This window comes from Sinocyclocheilus grahami, unplaced genomic scaffold (genome assembly GCF_001515645.1).
Source record: "Sinocyclocheilus grahami isolate Dianchi unplaced genomic scaffold, SAMN03320097.WGS_v1.1 scaffold463.1, whole genome shotgun sequence".
Taxonomy (NCBI): Eukaryota; Metazoa; Chordata; class Actinopteri; order Cypriniformes; family Cyprinidae; genus Sinocyclocheilus; species Sinocyclocheilus grahami.
The window spans coordinates 236,931-250,876 of NW_015505642.1; the positions used below are offsets into that span (position 1 = coordinate 236,931).

The 13,946-nt window shown below is 36.7% G+C and overlaps 1 protein-coding gene across 1 annotated transcript in view; it reads left to right on the forward strand.

Moving 5' to 3' along the window:
* The first annotated feature begins 444 nt into the window (after window positions 1-444).
* dhx37 (DEAH (Asp-Glu-Ala-His) box polypeptide 37) overlaps window positions 445-13,946 on the forward strand; it is a 23,195-nt gene continuing 9,693 nt past the window's right edge. Inside the window, exons 1-17 of the mRNA XM_016235099.1 lie at window positions 445-504; window positions 1,913-2,087; window positions 3,586-3,752; window positions 3,850-3,962; window positions 4,042-4,393; window positions 4,976-5,085; window positions 5,166-5,301; window positions 5,470-5,583; window positions 5,663-5,764; window positions 7,230-7,344; window positions 7,461-7,559; window positions 7,739-7,800; window positions 10,701-10,839; window positions 10,921-10,997; window positions 12,242-12,474; window positions 12,578-12,689; window positions 12,767-12,873. Of these exons, the coding sequence (XP_016090585.1) occupies window positions 1,982-2,087; window positions 3,586-3,752; window positions 3,850-3,962; window positions 4,042-4,393; window positions 4,976-5,085; window positions 5,166-5,301; window positions 5,470-5,583; window positions 5,663-5,764; window positions 7,230-7,344; window positions 7,461-7,559; window positions 7,739-7,800; window positions 10,701-10,839; window positions 10,921-10,997; window positions 12,242-12,474; window positions 12,578-12,689; window positions 12,767-12,873 (2,144 nt within the window). The 5' untranslated portion in view covers window positions 445-504; window positions 1,913-1,981. The remainder of the gene's footprint in view (window positions 505-1,912; window positions 2,088-3,585; window positions 3,753-3,849; window positions 3,963-4,041; window positions 4,394-4,975; window positions 5,086-5,165; window positions 5,302-5,469; window positions 5,584-5,662; window positions 5,765-7,229; window positions 7,345-7,460; window positions 7,560-7,738; window positions 7,801-10,700; window positions 10,840-10,920; window positions 10,998-12,241; window positions 12,475-12,577; window positions 12,690-12,766; window positions 12,874-13,946) is intronic.

A 13,946-nucleotide genomic window follows, 5' to 3' on the forward strand; every position in this document is an offset into this window, starting at 1 on the left:
AATTAATTCAATTAAAAAATAACGTAAATGGAAAATTACATATAAAATGTCAACTTCAAAGAATACACAGGAGGTTTACATTAAAGTCAATATTTGTTTCCATCAGTACAGTAGTTTTAACAGCTTTCTTGTTAAGTGAAGAGCAGAGAGATTCATAAAATAATTTCAAATCAATACAAAAAGTCCTCAAATTGGGCATGCAATCAGTAACTTTACATTTGTGAAGATGAAATAGGCCACAAAGAGTTAACAGTTTTAAGCTATCACCCAGCTCCTTTGATCCTGATTCCCAAATTAAAAATAGTGCATTAATTACCTCAAAACTAAAAAATATTATAGATAGCCAAGATATTGTTTTGGCCTGAGTTTTGGCACAAACTATGCAAAAGCAGCAGCACTTCCGGCGCACTAGTGTCCGGATTCATCGATCCCGGAACCTTTTATCGCTGCTGAAGCGCATCGGTCTCATTTAAAGGTTGCATAACATCACCACAGCATCAACACGTGAGTCTTTTCGAATATCGAGACATTTAGATGAATTGGTTACAATGATTTTTTATGCGGATAAAGGACGTAGCGATCCTATTAATGTAGTCAATGTTTGATAACGTAGAAGCTTTCCAGCGTCAGTGATTTAGTGGTTTTTAGTGAATCTGTTAGCTGATCTCGAGCAGCGCAAACACATCACATCAGCACATGTGAGCAGATATAAGATGATCTCGATATCTCACATTATAACACAGAACATACTCGAATGAGCCACAATGAGTGGTAAAAGATGTGTTGGTCAGCAGTAGCTGGAGAGAAAATCACGAAAACATGTCCAGCCATATATCCTCCTGAGAACCAGAATTTTTTTTTTTGGTGTGATTTTTTTTATTTTATTTTATTATTATTATTATTCATTTTTTGGAAGAACATAAAAAAATATATACTTTATTCATATTTTATTCTATGTCCATTATAGAGGACGCCACTAGAAGTTATTAAAAATAAATAAATAAATAAAAAATAGACATGAAAAGGCATGTATAGGTCAAAACAATGTTTTTTTTTTTTCATTCACCAATCCGTTTTTAGGTTTCTGGCTATTTTTAGCCAACCTTTGCACAAAGATGATTCTCAACTATGTTATGAAAGATATAACAGGATGATTTAATATACTCTTTTAATGCAATATGTGCGTTAATTGTCCATACATTGGTATTCCCATTCTATACAATATCTATAGATTGCATCTCATTTGAATATTAATGTGTTCTTGGGGCAAACCATAATGACAAAAAAGAAGTGTAATAATGGGAGTAATAACTTGGCGACATTTTCATACGAATTGCTCATATTTCATAGGAATATTGATCTATAATTTCTTTCCCTATTGACTTGCCTGATTAACATGATGTTTGTCCTGGTGTCCTCTACAGAAGACATGGATGCAAATTATGCCCCGTTTCGTAACAAAAAGTCCGCATTTGTAACCCCATAACATTTTTCTGAGATGTTTATTTACAACATCTATGAGATGTTTATTAGCCATATTTAAATGATCATTAAAAAACATGATCATATTTCCCTAAGAATGCTAAATTTGATAATTCTATCAATGTCAGTCATATTTAAAGACCAAGGAGAGGGAGTGTTTATGATCAAACCTCCAAACATTTGATATCTCTAAAAAGCCCTGAATGTGCTCTGTACGGGACATCTAGACTTTAAACTGTGGCATGTAGGGTCTCAGAGAAATTCACTCAAATATAATGTCCTCTATGAGTCCCAGGAGGATATCGATGTCACATTTCAACCCAAAATGAAAACACGCATCAAATATTTGCTTGAATAAAACGACAATGACAAAATATTTTTGCACTGTGATTTTATTTTCATTTCAAGTTTCTTGTCGTGTTCTTGACAGATTCTCATCACATTCTCTGCTGAGCTTCACGTCTCTGAGGGTTTGTGTTTAGATCTGTAAAGTTCAGCCATGGGCAGATTAAGAAAGAAACACAACTGGAAAGGCAGACAGCAGAGCACATCTGCGCAGACAGCTGCTGCAGACAGACAGACAGATGTGCAGGTGGAGATACAAGGTAAGATGCATGCGCGATCATTACCTCTACAATATAAGTCGTTGTCATTAGGGACGCAATAAGAAGCAGAAACCATTCATTTAAAGGTGGGGTAAGCGATTTTCCAAAAACAGAATAGCTGAATAGCAAAACAAACTTGTAGCCAATCAGCAGTAAGGGGGGGTGTCTACTCAAGATGTGGAGGAGAGAGCGTTCAGTGCACAGGACGGACATTAGCGAGCCGAGCGACAGAAAGATAGAGATGGTGGATAAAAAAACAAAAGAGGAAAACGTCTGCGGAACAAAAGAAGGCTTAAGGCAAGAAGTAGGACCCGTGTAAATATCGGATCAGCTTTCCAGCGCTGGAGAGAACACAAGGAGCGAATGGCCTGCGATCGGACGCCGAGGTTGCTTTGTTTCTTCTCGATCGGTGAGTAACACCGTGTCTGCGCCGCAACAGCTAAAGTCTGTCTAGTACACTGGACGCGACAAAGCGACCGTTGAAAATCATTTGAAATTTGTGTCAATACGTCATGAATGGAACGCAGCAGCAGTTTTGCTTTGTTTCACAGAACTAATCGTTGCCTGGGTTGCGTACGTATGTGTGGGGTGGAGCTATCAAAATAGGCACTTTTGAGGTAGGGGCGTGTTTGTTTTGGTGATTTCAAATATCAACATTGGCTACCAGAAATCACTTACCCCACCTTTAACATCCAATAACAAGCATGGAACATTGGGGATTGCATATATTTACAGGTGAAGTTGTTTTTCTTATTCATTTATATATCAGTTTCTTACAGTTCATTAAAAATAATTAAAATGGCCACAAAGCAAAGCAAAATTCCATTATTATTATTATTATCACAACTTCTATTATTACTATTTTTATTATTAAGTAAAAGTTTTAGTGTTTAGACAAATATTATATTATATTATAGTAAAGCTTTTGAAATGTTTCTCTCAGTGAACGTTCAGTTTTGACCACAGGGAAACAGAAAACCGCACATAAATGCAGACGGTGATGATAGACGATTATGATCTAAAAAATACTATAATATTAATATATACACTCCTGGGCGAAAAAAGGGCCAAGCCAAAAATGGCTAAATATTTCGCTTTTAATAGTGTCATTATCTGAGACAGGAGTGCATTTGACTTAATTCTTGCTAATTTCCTTACTAATAACTTGTGGTTTAGATCATTAAAAGCTTAGAGTTTAGGCATTTTAGGCTTGGCTCGTTTTTCTTTTTTTTTTGCCCAGGAGTGTAATTTGTTTAGTTATTCTAAACAAAGGCTAATTTCAGTTGAATTCAGCTAATTTTTAGATGCATCACTAATTATTATAATGTCCACTGAATCATCTAGATGAAGGTTTTTATGATGGTACGATACTGTAGAAGTATCACATGACAGCTGTAGAACTTGTTTTGTGTCATTTTCAAGATATTAAGTATGTCTGCACTCTTTCACACGTGTGCAATTCAAATGTGTGTGCTTTGTGTGATGCGATTGTGTGCAGATGGAGCCATGCTTAAAGGAGTAGACGACTGCAACGCTCTTGTTCTGCCCGCCACCAAAACCAAGAAACAAAAAGTAGAGCATCCTGTAGCCAAGAAAAAAGCCCTGACAAAGAAGCAGAAGAAGAACCTGGAGAAAGTTCTGGAGCTGAAAGAGAAAAAAGCCCATGTAAGGAGAGAGAGTTTGTGAGACTGATGTGTCTGCAGGGTTTAGTTGATGCTGTTTGTTATATAGAAGTAATTTGCATGTTTCTCTTTCTCCGCAGAGAGCAGATATATTATCTAAACTAGCTGAGGTTCAGCTGCCTGATTCAGAGCTCAAACTACTTTACACGACATCTAAACTCGGCACTGGAGACAAACTCTACCAGACCAAAGAGTAAGAGATCAAACCGTACAGGACTCTGACCAGCTTATGTTGAAAATATATGAAAATACGTCACTGTGTGTGCTTGCAGATCTGTGAATGAAGATCAGAATGCTGATTCAACTACTGTCAGGATCAGCAGTGTGAGCAGAGCAAACAGAAAGAGAAGAAGACAGGTGGATGATGATGATGATGATAAGGATGAAGAGCGATCTGAGAAGTCCGAGACATCAGAGGAGGATGATGATGAGGGGTCAGACTCATCTGAGGAAGAGGAGGAAAACCCCACAGAAGAGCCGCAGCTGCTGAGAGAGGAGGCGAAACAGAAAGAGACTGATGTTAAGGAAGAGAAGAACGATAAAGACGTGAAAGAGGAAATGCATAAGAAAGAAGACTGTAAACCTGCCGTGTTTATTCCTGTGGATCGGCTGCCGGAGATTCAGGTACAGGAAACAGATTGTTTTAAAGTGTGTGAGTATGAGAAGTGTTTCAAATGCAATTAATACCTATTAAATCAGCATAAAGTCTGGTCCACATTGCAGCTTATTCTGATGAAAAACTGCCCACTTTAAGTGACTGCAAAATTTTAGTGTTCTTCAAACACAATTAATACATTATTCAATTCAGTTTAATTCAATTCAATTCTGATCCACGTTGCAGTGACCAAAAACTGCCCTCTTAAATTATGATGTTGGATGGTGGATTTATTAACTGATAAATGGATGAAAGAACAAATATGATCATTTTACTTGAAGCCTATGTATATAATGCATTATGAAAGTATTTAATGCATTAATTATGACTTTTAATGCATTACCTGTTCTCATGAATAATTGAAAAGTTCATTTGCAAAAACCGATAAACGCCACTTAAAAAAAAAAGAGCTGATTGCCGTGCATTAATCTCAACACATAGCGCGATCTGAACCCTAAACACGTTTTGTCAAAAAAGCCGGTTTTGTCCACTTTCAAGGCATCACGAGTTCACGTTTTACTGCAGAAGCCGACAAGCGCTGTTGTTAGCAGGTGATCATGGAGGCGGTGAGGGAAAAAGAGTGTGTGGTGTTGTCTGGAGAGACGGGCAGCGGGAAAACCACACAGGTGCCTCAGTTCCTGTATGAGGCGGGATACGCCAGGTAACGTCATAGCCGGTGAGCCGTTGCCTGTATGTGATCTGTGCTGTCTGTCTCTCATTGTTTGCTTCTCTGTTTCACAGCTCTGGTGGTATTATTGGTGTGACGGAGCCCAGGAGAGTGGCGGCGATCAGCATGTCTCACCGTGTTGCCACAGAGATGAATTTACCCAGCGGGTATGACATCTGTGCAGTGAAGAAATACAGTGATGTTAGCACGGTTCAGAAGTGTTGTTAGGCACGACATGACCATATTAACCATATTAAAACCACTGTGCCGAACAGCCTTGAGTAGCTCTAACAACAGATTATAGTATGCACCACATATTACATTATATAATGCATCTTCTTTCTCTTAACATCCATGTCATGATGCATGTTTTTGCAGGATTTCCTGCTGCAGAAATACAGTGTGGTCATCATAGATGAAGCTCATGAGCGCAGCGTCTACACCGATATCCTCATCGGCCTCCTGTCACGCATCGTCCCACTCCGCAACAAGGTAACACGCGTGAACATGCGTGATGGAGAGGTTAAATCTGTGTGGTTGGCATGTCTACAATGCGATCTGTGGTTCACAGAAAGGCTTACCCATGAAGCTGATCATCATGTCGGCGACGCTTCGCGTGGAGGACTTCACCGAGAACAAGAGACTCTTCCGAACTCCTCCACCGGTCATCAAGGTGTCCCATTCATATATATATGACTCTTATTTCTCCTCTATAACATGTGTTATCATCACACGTCACATTGACATGATGTAGGAGACTCTGAAATCTGTTTTGTTTTTTTCCCCCAATTTTTTTTTTTCCATTTTAATGTTTCTGAAATTCTGTTTTAATGGTTAAATTAGCTGTTAGCAATCAAAAACATGTCTAATTAATTGAAATCATGGAACTTACACAGTCAACAATTTATTAAAAGTTGAACAAAATGTTACTTTTTAGGGCCCTATGAAATCAGTTTTATTTTTTTCCCAAATTCCACGTTTTTAAATGATTCTGGATTCTCTCTTTTTTAATTTTTTTTTTATTTAATGTTTCTGGATTCCATTTTAATGGTTAAGTTTAATTTTAGTAATCAAAATTTTTTTTCAAATTATACAGTTTATCCACAATTTATTAAAAGTTTAACAAAAATTTAAATGTTAACATCCTATGAAATCTGTTTTATTCGTTTTTTTTCCAAATGTAGTGTTTTCCATTTAAATTTTTTTGGATTCCATTTTAATAGTTTAATTGAATTTGAATAATCATTAAGCATGTATTATCAATTAAATTCATAAAACTTATGTAATTTATAATTTTTTTTTACAAAAATAGAGCCCTATGAAATATTTTATTTTTTCAGAAATTCAGTTTTAATTTTTCTGTATTTATGGTTTAATATAAATTTATAATTAAAAACGGTGCTAATCAAATTAAGGCTTCAGGCATGTATTCTGCAGATTATGATAAATTAAACATTTAAAGGATTAGTTCACCCAAAAATTTAAATTCTGTCATTAATTACTCACCCTCATGTCGTTCCAAACCCATAAGACCTTCGTTCATCTTCAGAACACAAATTAAGATATTTTTGATGAATCCAAGAGCTTTCTGACCCTGCATAGACAGCAACACAGTTAATTTGTGTTCTGAAGATGAACGAATCGGATTTAAATTTTTTGGTGAAGTATCCCTTTAAGCGTTAGAAAATCTTCTGTAGGTGATCACACAAAGTAAAATTTATTTTACATTATTAAAAAAAAAAGTATTTTAAATTAAAAATAAAAATCAACCTAAAAATAACCAATAGAGAATGTTCATATGTTGTCATTAGGTTGTCACAAAAATCTCACCAACATTCTAGGAAGGTTAGTTTTTGGTTATAAAAATAACCGTTAGGAAACATTCTGTATAAGGTATTTTTAGGTTGTCTCAAAAAAACTTCTATGAAATGTTCTTGGGAATGTTATTTCATGGTTGTAAAGAAGCACTTTAAAAAACATTCCTTAAAAATGATTGGATTCCCAACAAACAACCAAACAATTTCAGGAACCAAATATGGGAACGTTCTGTGTTTAAGACACTTCTATATGCAAATGACTTTGGTTATGATCAAGAAAAAGACTTGTTCAATATATGACGGTTTTAACGCTGTATATAGGTGGAGGCCCGTCAGTTTGCGGTCACGGTTCATTTTAATAAACGCACGCCAATGGACAACTACACTGGAGAAGCTTTCCGTAAGATCTGCAAGATTCACCGTATGCTGCCGCCAGGTCAGTTAAACACGCATAGATGGAAAACTCATGAAGATGAATGATATGCACAGATACATGCACATGCAGCGCTGCATCATGAATGCAGGGATCTGAACACGTGTGTGTTGATGTAGGTGGGATTCTGGTGTTTCTGACGGGTCAAGCGGAGGTTCATTCTGTGTGTCGCAGACTGAGGAAGGCTTTCCCTTACAGACCCCACCGAGAGCACACAGGTACACAGACACATCTCGCACTCACTAAGCACCCGTTATGCTTAACTGTACTGGGAACTCGCTAACCAAAAGGAGCTGAATACACTTTACATTGTCTTTTTTTGTATGTAAATGTTTAATTGAAATACCTTAAATAGTTAAGCAGCCTTCCCAACAATACAAACTGAAAGTTCTTTCAGATTCGATGGAAACAGAAGAAGATCTGAAGAAGTCAAAAAGAGCAAAGAAAAAGAAGAATATGGTATGATGACATGTATTCTAAGAAGGTTTTGCTAACATTTCCATTAGGTTATGAAAACCTTATTTCTGAGTGCTCACTGAATGTTCAAAACATCCCATTTTTTTATTTTTTTAAGTGCTCCTATTATGCATTTTCCAATATTACCTTTCATGCAGTGTGTAATGTAGCTGTCTGTGAATGTAAACGATCTGCAAAGTTGCAAAGCCGACAGTGCACGGTAAGAAGGTATTGTCTCTAAAAAAAAAAAGATTCTGAACGGCCTAAACGAGTCGTCAGGAATTCCAGTCTCACTGTAACACAGTAACACAATTGCATAATTCCCGCCTGTGTTCTACATTGTCCGCCTGCGAACAACTTGACTCGCCCTTAAACACTATAGCATGCGCTGGACGCAGTAGACCAATCACTAAGGACCGGGCCATCTAACCAATCAGAGCAGAGCAGGTTCACAGAAAGGAGGGGTTTAGAGAGACTGAACCTTCGAACTGCTTCGAACGAATCGTTTACGAATCATTGAGAACTGAGGCGATATTAAATGTATATTATAAGAAAACGGAAGTGTTTTTTGATCTTGCATGCATGTAAACCTGTATCAGGAGCCTCCCAAAACAATATTATGAACCTTAAAAATTGCATAATAGGGGCACTTTAAAAGCACAGGGAACATTCCATTTTAACATTTTGCAAACATTGTGGTAATGTTGCTTTTGAATGTTCTTTTGAACGTTCTGAAACGAGTAGTAACATTTAAAAAACGTTAGATGAATATCCAACTAAAACATTTCAGAAATAAAATAATCCTTTTTTGGTTCCTTCGTTATTATTATTAAATACCACATAACTTTAAATAAACGTTTGATCATAACCTTGAGAGAACGTTCTGAGAACATTCCCTCATATATGGGATTGTCTGATTCTTGTTGTCCTGTCATGAAAACTGCAGATAATGCTAATACACACTAAATACATGTAGTCATGCAATGTTTATGTTATTAACATTAACAATTTGAAAACAAAGTATAACAGTATTCATAATTTGCACGGTTTGACATGATTTAAGCTAATTTTGCAATCATTTAATCACCATTTGTTTTTTCAGTTGGTCAGAACAAAACTGGCAGACATGTTACTTACTTGTTTAGATGACATTTTCGGGTCAAACGTCTTATTTTGGACATACTTCCAAGACGTAGTATCTGTAATTCCGAAGTACAGTGAATATCCACACTGGCTCATTGACTGACAGCCACACATACTCCTCAAAACATTAGATTCATCCGTACTGAGGAGCCGTGCCAATGCACAACCCATCCTATTATGCATTTTCCAATATTACCTTTCATGCAGTGTGTAATGTAGCTGTCTGTGAATGTAAACGATCTGCAAAGTTGCAAAGCCGACAGTGCACGGTAAGAAGGTATTGTCTCTAAAAAAAAAAAGATTCTGAACGGCCTAAACGAGTCGTCAGGAATTCCAGTCTCACTGTAACACAGTAACACAATTGCATAATTCCCGCCTGTGTTCTACATTGTCCGCCTGCGAACAACTTGACTCGCCCTTAAACACTATAGCATGCGCTGGACGCAGTAGACCAATCACTAAGGACCGGGCCATCTAACCAATCAGAGCAGAGCAGGTTCACAGAAAGGAGGGGTTTAGAGAGACTGAACCTTCGAACTGCTTCGAACGAATCGTTTACGAATCATTGAGAACTGAGGCGATATTAAATGTATATTATAAGAAAACGGAAGTGTTTTTTGATCTTGCATGCATGTAAACCTGTATCAGGAGCCTCCCAAAACAATATTATGAACCTTAAAAATTGCATAATAGGGGCACTTTAAAAGCACAGGGAACATTCCATTTTAACATTTTGCAAACATTGTGGTAATGTTGCTTTTGAATGTTCTTTTGAACGTTCTGAAACGAGTAGTAACATTTAAAAAACGTTAGATGAATATCCAACTAAAACATTTCAGAAATAAAATAATCCTTTTTTGGTTCCTTCGTTATTATTATTAAATACCACATAACTTTAAATAAACGTTTGATCATAACCTTGAGAGAACGTTCTGAGAACATTCCCTCATATATGGGATTGTCTGATTCTTGTTGTCCTGTCATGAAAACTGCAGATAATGCTAATACACACTAAATACATGTAGTCATGCAATGTTTATGTTATTAACATTAACAATTTGAAAACAAAGTATAACAGTATTCATAATTTGCACGGTTTGACATGATTTAAGCTAATTTTGCAATCATTTAATCACCATTTGTTTTTTCAGTTGGTCAGAACAAAACTGGCAGACATGTTACTTGTTTAGATGACATTTTCGGGTCAAACGTCTTATTTTGGACATACTTCCAAGACGTAGTATCTGTAATTCCGAAGTACAGTGAATATCCACACTGGCTCATTGACTGACAGCCACACATACTCCTCAAAACATTAGATTCATCCGTACTGAGGAGCCGTGCCAATGCACAACCCATGTAAAGAAGATAATTGCAGGTTACAAACAGGCAAATATTATGGACTGCAGCTTTAATGCTGATTTTAAAATGTACTAATTTGTTTTTGAAAATTCTGGTATCTCTAAAATATCTGTTAATATTAGATAATGCACTGTGAACTAACATGAACCGTTAACAATGGCATTTATATTATCTGACATTAAAAAAGATTAATAAATGCTGTAAAAATAATGAGCTAATTTTTATTTTGAAGTCATAACTGAACTGAAATGTAGTCTACAATATAGCATACTACTAGTTGAAACATTTGTGCTTGCATACTATTTATCATACTATTTATTAAAACAGTATGCAGTATCCAGGATATTTTGTGCAGGAAGTGTGCTGTATTCTCAACACAGTCACAATCTCTGTCTCAGTCCCTCCCGAGGATCAATCTGAACAGTTACTCGGCTCTGCCTGTGGACGAGGGCGATGAGGATCGTCAGGCAGGCATTGATGACAATGATGATGAGGGTTCAGACCTGGAGCTGGGAGATCATCCAGACAGCGATCACGGTGAGAGACTCTTACATATGCAGGTGTGTTTCATCTGTGCTTGACTATGTGTTTTAATGTGTGTGTGTTTGCTGTGGTCAGAGGAGAAGGCCGATCCGTCCATCCCGCTGTATGTGCTTCCTCTCTACTCTCTGTTGGCTCCCGAGCAGCAGGCAAAGGTATGGGCCTTACTTCAGTGTCCTGGAATAACACTGGAGCGACATTATTGTCCAATAACTAGTGTTTTCCACATTTCACTAATGAAAAGAAAAATTAAAAAAATATATTGATTTACTTTTAAGACAATTCAATAGTACAATAGAAACGATTTAATATTATAGTATGAATGAATATAATTTTCTGGAATTAATAACATAATTTGTTATATTTTAAAGCTTTTAATGTCAGTGAATCATGAGAAAATGGATGTCTGCAGCCACACTTTTGGAGTATATTGACAATTTAAGATATATATACAGTATATATATATATATATATATATTAATGTTAAAGTAAATATATATATATTTACTTTAACATTAAGCAATAGAAATAATAATTTTTGGAGCCACTTCTGGAGTACAATGATGACTTTTTAACAATTTCTTGTGATTTTTATTTGGCCATAATGACAGAAAAGCTTGGCTATAATATAATATAATACTACTTTGAACTACTTCTATTACTACTATTCCTTTGACCTACTTTCTATTTTCTGACATTTTGCAAAATTACAAATTCTGAACGTGTTCTCATTTTTGTAAATATTTTTGATTATTAAGCTCTGAAATGAATGAAAGAATTCATTTCTTTATAAAGCACAAATAACCAACAGTGGTTGAATGCTGTACAGAACCAAGTTCAACATTTATAAAGATTAATAAAAGATAATCAGTATAGATGATGATGTATAAATATGTATCCCACCGCTGCCAGCAATGGTTTGGGGGAAGTCGTGGCCTAATGGTTAGAGAGTCGGACTCATAACCCAAATGTTGCGGGTTCGAGTCTCAGGTCCGGCAGGGATTGTAGGTGGGGGGAGTGAATGTACTTCAATACCACGACTGAGGTGCCCTTGAGCAAGGCACCGAACCCCCAACTGCTCCCCGGGCGCCGCAGCATAAATGGCTGCCCACTGCTCCGGGAGTGTGTTCATGGTGTGTGTGTGTGTGTGTGTGTTCACTGCTGTGTGTGTGCACTTTGGATGGGTAAATGCAGAGCACTAATTCCGAGTATGGGTCACCATACTTGGCCACATGTCACGTCACTTTTTTCACTTTAAATGCCCATTGATGAATAATGGTAAAATGCTGCCAAATGTACTAGCATTAGATGGACCTCAACCCTCAGACATGTAAAAATGAAAACATTTGTTACAGTTATTGTTGTATTCAGCTCATTTAGTTGTGTTGTGTGTGTTCAGGTTTTCCGTCCTCCTCCCGCTGGAGCGCGTCTGTGCGTCGTTGCGACCAACGTGGCCGAGACGTCCCTGACAATCCCCGGCATCAAGTATGTGGTGGACTGCGGTCGAGTGAAGAAGAGGTTTTATGACAGAGTGACAGGCGTCTCCTCCTTTAAGGTCACCTGGATCTCACAGGCTTCAGCCAATCAGAGGGCAGGAAGGGCGGGCAGAACAGAGCCAGGCCACTGCTATAGGTCAGAATTTGACCAGTGTTGTATTATGGAGGAATCTGAACGAGAGGAAGATCTGGAAGTGTGTGATTTTAAAGTGACTTAATATTTGTGTATGTGTGTGTAGGCTCTATTCGTCCGCTGTGTTTGGAGATTTTAGTTTGTTTTCAGAGGCTGAAATCACACGGCGTCCCGTCGATGACCTCGTTCTTCAAATGAAAGACCTCAACATTGAAAAGGTTTCCTTTCATCATGAAATTAAAAAGACACATGACAGCATGGTTTGGTCTTATTTATATATTTTGCATGTGTTTAGGTTGTGAATTTCCCGTTCCCAACTCCTCCCTCATCCGAGGTGCTGATCTCTGCCGAACAGCTCCTGATCTCTCTGGGAGCGCTGGAGGAACCGCCTCGACGCGGACGGTACGGCCCTTTTCTCCTCTCTTTTATTCATCCTTCATTAGTTCCTCTAACTGATCCATTTTATGTGCTGAAAGTGAAGTGAAAGGAAATTTCAACAAGCAATTAGACTGACATGTTTGCTTTTATTAAAGATATACACTGGTGTATGAAAAATACTCAATAAAAATTTCATCAAATTTTATAGTTTTAAATATGCACACATTTGCATCTGTGGGATAAACTCACAGAAATGTGACAGCCTTTCTGTGTACCAGTATGCAATGTAAAATATTGACATTATGCCTTCTCTTATTAAATATGCACATATTTGTAAATTATTACAAAATACGTGATATAAACTATTACTTTATTACTGTCATGGTTATTAATTTCTTTAATGTATAAAATATTTATATATTTATTGTAATGTGTTCATGTAAGTAAATGGTTAATAAACACATGAATATGAACTACAGGACCCATAAAATTTTGTAGTTATTTAGACCAGTGTTATTTTAGAATTTGAGTATACTGTTATAGTTTTTATTAATACTTGGAATTCATTTATATTTTTACATTTTCAGTTTTCATTTTAATTTTAGTATTAGTTCTTTAGCTTAAATTGTAGTAATTTAGTTGTGTGTTTTTGCCATTTTTATTAGTTTTTTTTTAGGGATGCACCGACGTATCGGCTGCCGATATTTATCGGCCGATTTTTCCTCAATTTACAACCATCGGCATGTCGGCTATATAAGGAAAAAGGCCGATATAACAAACCGATGGTTTATTAATTAACTACGTGAAGGCACTGAGCGGTATAATGTCTGTTGCATAATCCTAGCGCTGCTGTCTGCACTTTAATGCTAATCAAATAACAAAAGACAAAAGATCGCACACTATTCTTGACTAAATAACTTTTGTAACTTTCATAAGTGTAGCGGACCTCATCTGAATGATGACTAAAACTTTACTGATGTTTTATTAAGTGTGAGTCCTTTTTCACTCCAAAAAAATCACCATAAGAGCTAAACAAAACACAGCACGAGAAGTGCACATTAAACTCTCTCTCAGTTGCATTATCATCAACATACAGC